Source organism: Psammomys obesus, unplaced genomic scaffold (assembly GCF_907164565.1).
Source record: "Psammomys obesus unplaced genomic scaffold, mPsaObe1.curated_primary_1811, whole genome shotgun sequence".
NCBI classification, from domain to species: Eukaryota; Metazoa; Chordata; class Mammalia; order Rodentia; family Muridae; genus Psammomys; species Psammomys obesus.
In genome coordinates, this window is record NW_026587032.1 from 267,346 (window position 1) to 274,884 (window position 7,539).

Below are 7,539 nucleotides of genomic sequence, written 5' to 3' on the forward strand. Positions count from 1 at the left end.
CAGGACTGACATCGGGGTGACACATGTGGGTGCGGCGCCTTGACGGCCCTGATGAAGGCCCATAGTCACTCCCCCATGGTCTCTGACGGGAGAAGGTGGCTGTCTATCCGACCCACCAGAGCCCTGGCACACACCACCCCCCAAACCAGCACACTATAGCCAGCAGTGTTAGGACCCTACAAACCAGGCATAGAAGAGCAGGGGTGGGTGGGTGTGGCCAGACAGACTCATAAGCATTGCGGTATGGTTTTCTGCCAAAACTCTGATTATTAATGGCTTATTAATCACCACAGGGGCAATCAGGACGAGATGGCTACCCGGTAATTTGACAATTTTTTGTTGTTGTTGTTCTCTCTCTGCCTTCTTCTCTTAATTCGACATTCTCCTCCTGAACCTTGACTGAACTGCCTCACTCGATCTTACTTCTGAGCTCCTCAGTAGCTAAGCTCTTTCTTTCCCTGGAAGGATCGGGGTACGCTCTAGGCAGACCCCAGTCTCGCAGCCTTCCCAGGCAAAGCAAAGAGGCAAAAAAAAAACAGCTTTCCTTCCAGCCTAGCATATCTGCTGAGCCTCGAGGCTGGCCCTGGGTAGGACTCATCCTCCTGGAAGATGCTACTGTGCCTCTTCCTAGTGGCGGGACTCCCTGTTATCTTACCACTCAGAATCAGGGTGCTGGTTAGTTCCGGCGTGACCTTAATGGTAGGAGTACCTCAAAAGACAAATTAGCTTATATTTGGGGTTGATGTCCCTTCCCAGGCCAAATGAGTACCATATCAAAGACAAGGAGTTGGGTCACCCTGCTGCCAACTGGGCCTTGACAAGATGAAGGAAGACAGTAGCTTCCAGAAGTACTGATGCCCTGGAACAAGCAGGGTCCAAGCCAGGTGACATGAGACACGGTTGAGGCAGGAGGACTACCATGAGTTTGAGGCCAGCCTGATCTACATAGGAAGATTTTTGCCTCATCAAAAAAAAGGGTGGGGGTGGAATAGGAATCAGAAATTGGTGAAGCCTGCAGGACAGAGCTTGGGGTGTCTTTCAGATGCAAGGGTTATTTCATGCTTTCAGGTAGGAGAATGCAAAAAGGGAAATTCCTACTGGTTCAGAGATCTGTCCAGACTCAGGACTGGCTGGCAACGGCGATGTGGTTCCCAGTCCTTAGGGGCATTCCTCCCAGGAAGCTGAGGAGAGCAGGGCAGCACTGAGTATCAGGAGACATGGGCTGGATTCCAAACCTATGGCTTCACAGCTTGGTGAGCCCGAGGAAGGCACACACCGTCTCAGATCCTTAATGTCCTGCTCTGTGAATGAGATAACTAAGGCTTCACACACATTGTGTGATGTCAAGGGTCTTCAGGAACCGCCCCACACACCCCCGCCCAGTGAGGATCACAGAGCAGAGATGTCACTGCAGCTGGCTGCCTCGGTCAACTGTGTGTGAGAGCATCTTAACACGCAGCACATGCATTGCAAAAGTCATAAAGGGAACTTTCAAACACTGAGCCTCTCTGCACATGCAAGGCCCAAAGGAGGGCGGGAAGTTTCCGCTGTTTGCTGTGAGCAGACCCTAACCCAGGAGCCTTCTCCACTGGCTCCAGCAGAGCCATTGGCTGGTAATGGAAGTCATTTTTTTTTTCTGTCTAAGGTGCGGAGACTCACTCTAAACAGCTGCCAGGAGGTCCATGCCCTGCAAAGGCCTCTTCTCTCTCTCTCTCTGAGCCTCTCACCCCTGCTTTCTTCCCAGCTCTAGGGCAGAGGAGGGGATGGCAGGAGGCTGGGCATTAGGTTAAGCTGCAAATTTGAATCCCTCTCTGCCACTGGCTGGCTGGGCCTCCTGGAGTAGGAAACCCCGCCCCCAAGTGTCCCTAAACCTCAGGCTCCTTCCTGCCGGTAGAGATTGTCACAAGTCCTTTCCTTAGAGATCTGGGGTTCTGGTAAACGGAGATATACAAGGAACACCCATGACATGCAGGTCACAGCAAACCAATGTCATCTGATGGGGCTTTCAAAGAGACTTCGGGGACTAAATGTGAAATGTAGCATGTGACACATGTCTAGCTCCAAGCTTGGCCCACAGAGGGGATCTGTGGATTCTGGAATGGGGGCAGGACTCTCAAGGGTACCTGTGTCTTGAATCGAGTAATTCTCTAGGAAGGAAGTCAGTGAAGGCCCAGCAGGCAGGCCTGAAGCAACCACCCCCAAGTTCTCAAAACTGTTCCTCAGGTCACTGAGACAAGCTAGGTCCAGTGAGAGATGTAGGGACCCACCAAACCCTCTAGAAAGCTGACGTCACAGCCCAGGGTCACCTTTTGCCAGTTGTTTCTATATTTTGCCACATGAGCTAGCCTGCTGCTGAACTCAGGCCATTCCTGTCACCAATGCCAAGAGCAAGACTGCTCTACCAGCTGTATGCCCTTAGCACTTGGTGATGGTCCTGGATCTGGCCCTGCCACATGGGCTGACCTTTTCCTGAGACCTAGATGAGGAGGGGGGATCCCTGCTGCCAGAGAGAAAGCTGTCCCAGCCAGGGAGAGGCTCGTCGGCGTGGCCTACTTTGAGTTCAATTCCAGTCTCTCGGCCTTTAGAAACAGAAACCCTTCAGCCTGGCCCTCGGCCTACGGTCAGTTACCAATGAGTTACCAAACTCAGGCTCCCACCGGGTCAGCGCAATTGCCAATGTTATGCGTTATACACATGTTTAGGATAGATCACTATACTTATCTCTCTGAGTCAGGGTTTCTCACTGAACATAGAGCTCGTTGCTATTTTGGCTGGACTATCTGGCTGGGGAAACTCCAGGAATCTGCTTGTCCCTTCCCCTCCATCCTCCAGGCCCACAGTGATGGCGTCATAAGTGCATTGTATCTGGCTTTTACCTGAGTGTCACAGATCCGAACTCAGGTCTTCATGCTTGCCCAGCAAGGACTTTTCCTACCGAGCTACCTTCAAAGCCCACCGAGATTAAACTTTTAGGATGAGGATAGCGCTTGGTTGGCAGAGTGCTCACACAGAAGGCCTAGAGCTCTCGGTTCAATACCCACACCCCACAACCTTGGAGTGCTGGTGTGCTAGAATACCAACACTTGGGAAGTGGAAGCAGGAGGATCAGAAGTTCAAGGTCATATTTAGCTACATTCCTGAGGTTGAGGTCAGCCTGGGCCACGAGAAACCCTGTCTCAAAAATAAACGAACAGGATCTGAAGAGGCGGCTCAGCAGTTAAGAGCGCTTGTGGGTTTCCAGCACACACGTGGGGGCTCACAGCCACGTAATTCCCATTGCAGGGGACTCAGTGCCCTCTTCTGACCTCCACACACATCAGGCACCCGTACATACATGCAGACAAAAGTCATAAACTTAAACTAAAACAAATCTAAAAAAACAACTTAAATACATAAATGTTTTATAGGATGGAAAAGAAGGGCCAGGGAGATGGCTCAGGGAGTAAAGGCGCTTGCTGCGCAAAGCCGAATGCCCGCATCCAGGTCTCAGAATCCACGGAAAAGGTGGGATAAAAGAGCCAACCCCACAGAGCTGGAATACATACCAAGCACATACACACCGTGGCATACATGCCTACCCATATACGCGCATGGATGCGCACAAAAATAACTAGATACATAAATAAATAATTTAGATGTAATAAAAAATGTAATGGAGAAGTAAGCAAGGAAACCCCTCTAAATGCACAGCACGCACCCAAGCGTTTGGATAGGAACCCAGTGTCGACTGATCGGTTTTAGGAACAGCTGTTGTGCCGCTGGGTTTTAGTGTTGGCAAACTCCAGGACCAGGGAGGGTTTTCCTTTTCCCACTGAATTAGAATCTCAGCAGTTCCTGTGGGGGGGGGGGGGGGAAAAGGCAAAAAAAGGGGGAGGAAGGGGGCGTGGGGGGGGCCCCGGCCCATGCTTTCTACATTCACTCTGTCTATCCCTGCCCATCCCCACCCCCCAGCCTAAAACCAGGTCCATATGTGTAGCCAGTAGGAGTGGCTAAGGGACAGGGGGCAGCAGGGGCCACCCACATCTGTGAGGCAGGTTATGGACTCAAGGGGGTCAGGGCTGACAGGGCTCCGGGGTCACTGTCTCTACGCCCTTCCAGAACAGAGGCTGCCTGTCTTCTGTGCCCCCAAGGGCTTGTTAACAGAACCTTATGGTTGCAATAAATGCATGTCATGTCCATTGTAAAACATTTGGAAAATAGAGAAAGGCACCCAAAAAAAAAAAAAAAGGAAAAGCAATCGTCCTTCACCCTACCACCCACAGACAGTAAATCTCACTATTTTCATTTGTTCTTCTCGCATTTTTATATGCGGCTCTATTCCCATACTTCCATTATAAAAACAAGGCTACAGGGACAAGCTCCTCTCTTTCACTTGGTATATCATGAGACACTCCCAACTCACTAAAAACTGTTACGGTACGTCGTGACTACATACGGGATCTGACTGCATATGTCATCTTGTTTAGCCTATCTCTAAGCTGTAGTTATTTATACGGACAACTTTTCATCCTTCCGTCAACATCCTGGGAGTAAGTGAAGGCTTATTTCTATGATTATCTCCATACAATAAACGTCTATAAGTCCAATTGTGCACCAAAGGGTTTGCACATGTTTAATGCTTTTGATGTACATTGCCAAATTGCCCTCTGGGAGGCCGCACTCATTTACATTCCCACCAACAGAGCACGAATACCGCTCCCATGTTTCCCCATACTCCAGCCAACTGTGGGTATCATCATACTTTTAATTTATTTCAATATGATAACTTTTTAAATACATGCCTACGTTATGTGTCTTGTTCTAATTTAGGGTGTATTTTGATTAGAAGTAGTCCTTTCTCTTTCTTCCTTTTTTTTTTGTTTTGTTTTGTTTTGTTTTGTTTTGTTTTGTTTTGTTTTGTTTTTCAAGACAGGATTTTACTGTGTAGCCTGGCTGTCCTGAAAGTCACTCTCTAGACCAGGCTGGTCTTGAACTCACAGGGATCCTCCTGCCTCTGCCTCTCTAGTGCTGGAGGAAATCTTAGGAGACCTGACCTGTTGGTTAAAGTTTGTGTTGGCCTGACACCTAGTGGTGAAAACTGAAATTGCAGGTATAGAGCTTGAAACTCTATATCTATACCTATACTCTAAACTATACTGGAGCAGCCAGGAAGAAGTGCTGGTCGGCAAAGGAAGGGCAGTTCTGAGCATTGAGCTTTGTGGATCAACGAAGAAGGCTGCAAAGGAGCCCCAGGCTTGGCATTCCAGGATTCCAGGGAATTAATCAGCTTTTGTGTTAAAGTGGATCGGGCGTTTCATATGCTATCATGCCTTGTGCTACACACAGGGAGGGCACAAAGGCAAGGCAAGCCCAGTCAGTCTATAGACAGCTGGGGATGGGAGACAGATCATCCAAGATGTATAGAGCTTCTAAGGTGACTTATCTGTCACTCCAAGCTTGATCTTGCCTCCCCTCTCACCTATTTGCACAGAAAACACAAGCCTGTGCCTTCTAGTCACTATAAACATATCTTTGCTTTTTTTTTCTTTAGCATTTTCATTTCTCTGTGTTGTGCTTTCATGGCCTCCTGGCTTCCTAAATGCCCTCTGAAGGCACCGTGAACAGTCCTTGAGTACAGTGGAACATTCCAGAAAGAGATGATAGGAGGGTGTGGTGAGGGGACAGGGTGGGGGCGCTGATAGTTGTGTGGTTTGGATCAAATGATCAAGAGGGACAGAATGACGTTTGAGCTGAGACTTCAGTGACAAGATGCAGAGATCTGAGGGGCAAATAACTCTCAGCCGAGGAAGACAGACGAGGGTCATGGAGTTTAGAGCACGCTTTCACATGTGAAGAGCCATACATGGTGCACACAAACTTATGAAGACGCATATGCATCCACAAGGAAAAAATAAATCTTAAAAAGGAGGGGGCGTGGCCACGGAAGTGTGCAGGGGCTGCAGAACCTGTAGACTGGAAGGAGAGACTCACTAACGCAGTGGGGAACAGGGAGGACCCCAGAGGCAGCTACCGAGGCTCTGAGATCCTCCCAAGCCCCATCTTTCCCGAACTGTCACAGTACATCCTTAAAGCAGTCCTGTGCCCCTGACACAACAGTGACCTCTGGCCTCCCCACGTGTGCACGCAATTGTGTACAAATGAAAGAGCAAGAGCTCACAGTCCCAGAAGGGCCAAAGTCTAAGACTGGGCCAGGGCCTTGGTTAGCTGCCCTTCCAGAGCTCACAGTGGCAAGCCCAGGGCACCTGGCTCCCACATCTATGGGTCCCGGCAGAGCCCTGCTCTCCCTCTCTGTTCTTCACCATCTCCGTTCTGTCTCCCTCTGCTTAGAAACCATCTCAGGTCTGCACGCCACCTCCAAACACTTCGCTCTCTCAGACAGATCCCCTGGCTTCTACTTGGCTCATGTTCCCTGGGCACACACTGGAGACCAAGGCCTCCATCCTCCACGCCTACTCTTTGAGGGGGCGGCATCCCGTGCCGAGCCAGCATGGGCACTGTGCCCACAGGAGACAGGCCTGAGGCGGCAGGCCTCACTGGTGTGGCCCGTGTGGCCAGAGTTAGCGAGTGTGAGCAGTGGACTGGGGAAGGAGAGAGTGACGCTGAGTGATGCCAGCTCCTGTGCTCACCTTGCTCGTGAGACTGGAGCCCTGAAAGTCCCTGCACAATTCTGAACAGGTCCGAGTGGGCTGAACATCTCTGACCAGAAACTCTGAAATGTCCCCAGTCCAGTCAGAGCTTGTAACATCTCGAGGACGCCACAAGTGGAGAATCCCACACCCGACCTCTGACAGTCACCCCACGGGTGTAGGGGCTGAGGGGATAGCTCAGTGGTCAAAGTGTTCCTCTCAAGAGCCCGAGAACCAGAGCTCAGATCCCCAGAACCCACAGAAATGCCAACTGAGCGTGGTAGGCCAGCTGTAATCCTAACTGCAGAAGGTAGAGACAGGATGGCCAGGATAGGCTGGCTAACCAGACCAGCCACACTGGTGAGCTCTGGGCAACCTTAAGAGATCTCCTTGGTTAACAGAGCCAAAGAGTGATCTAGAATGATGGGCTCCCAATGTCAACTCCTACCTCAGGACTCCAAGTATACATATATGTACACACGCATACACACATACACAGAAAGAGAGAGAAAATACACTGAACATATTACATCCAATCACCTTCAAGAGCTTAGCACGGGGGCACACACCTCTAAAATGGTTGGGAGGCTGGAGCAGGAAAAATCACAAATTTGAGGGCAGTCTGGGCTACATAGAGAATCAAGCCAGCTTGGGCTATGAGTCTCAAAACAGCAAAAACTAAATTATGAATATAAAATAAGATTACCTTTGGGCTCACTGTGTAAAGCATATATAAGCAGTGTATGAATTTTGCAGTTAGAATGGCACCCCATCTCAGTTATTTTATCATGTGCGTGCAAATACTCTATGTAGCCCAGGTTGGCCTAGAATTTTGTGCATAGCCAGGATGACCTTAAACTCCTAGGGTGTGTGTGTGTGTGTGTGTGTGTGTGTGTGTGTGTGTGTGTGTGTG

The 7,539-nt window shown here is 49.9% G+C and overlaps 1 protein-coding gene across 1 annotated transcript in view; it reads left to right on the forward strand.

The window, feature by feature from the left end:
• The window catches only part of Col23a1 (collagen type XXIII alpha 1 chain), a 268,000-nt gene that overhangs the window by 218,933 nt on the left and 41,528 nt on the right, over positions 1 to 7,539 (forward strand). The window contains exon 5 of the mRNA XM_055602833.1: positions 294 to 320. Coding sequence (XP_055458808.1) covers positions 294 to 320 — 27 coding nt within the window. The remainder of the gene's footprint in view (positions 1 to 293; positions 321 to 7,539) is intronic.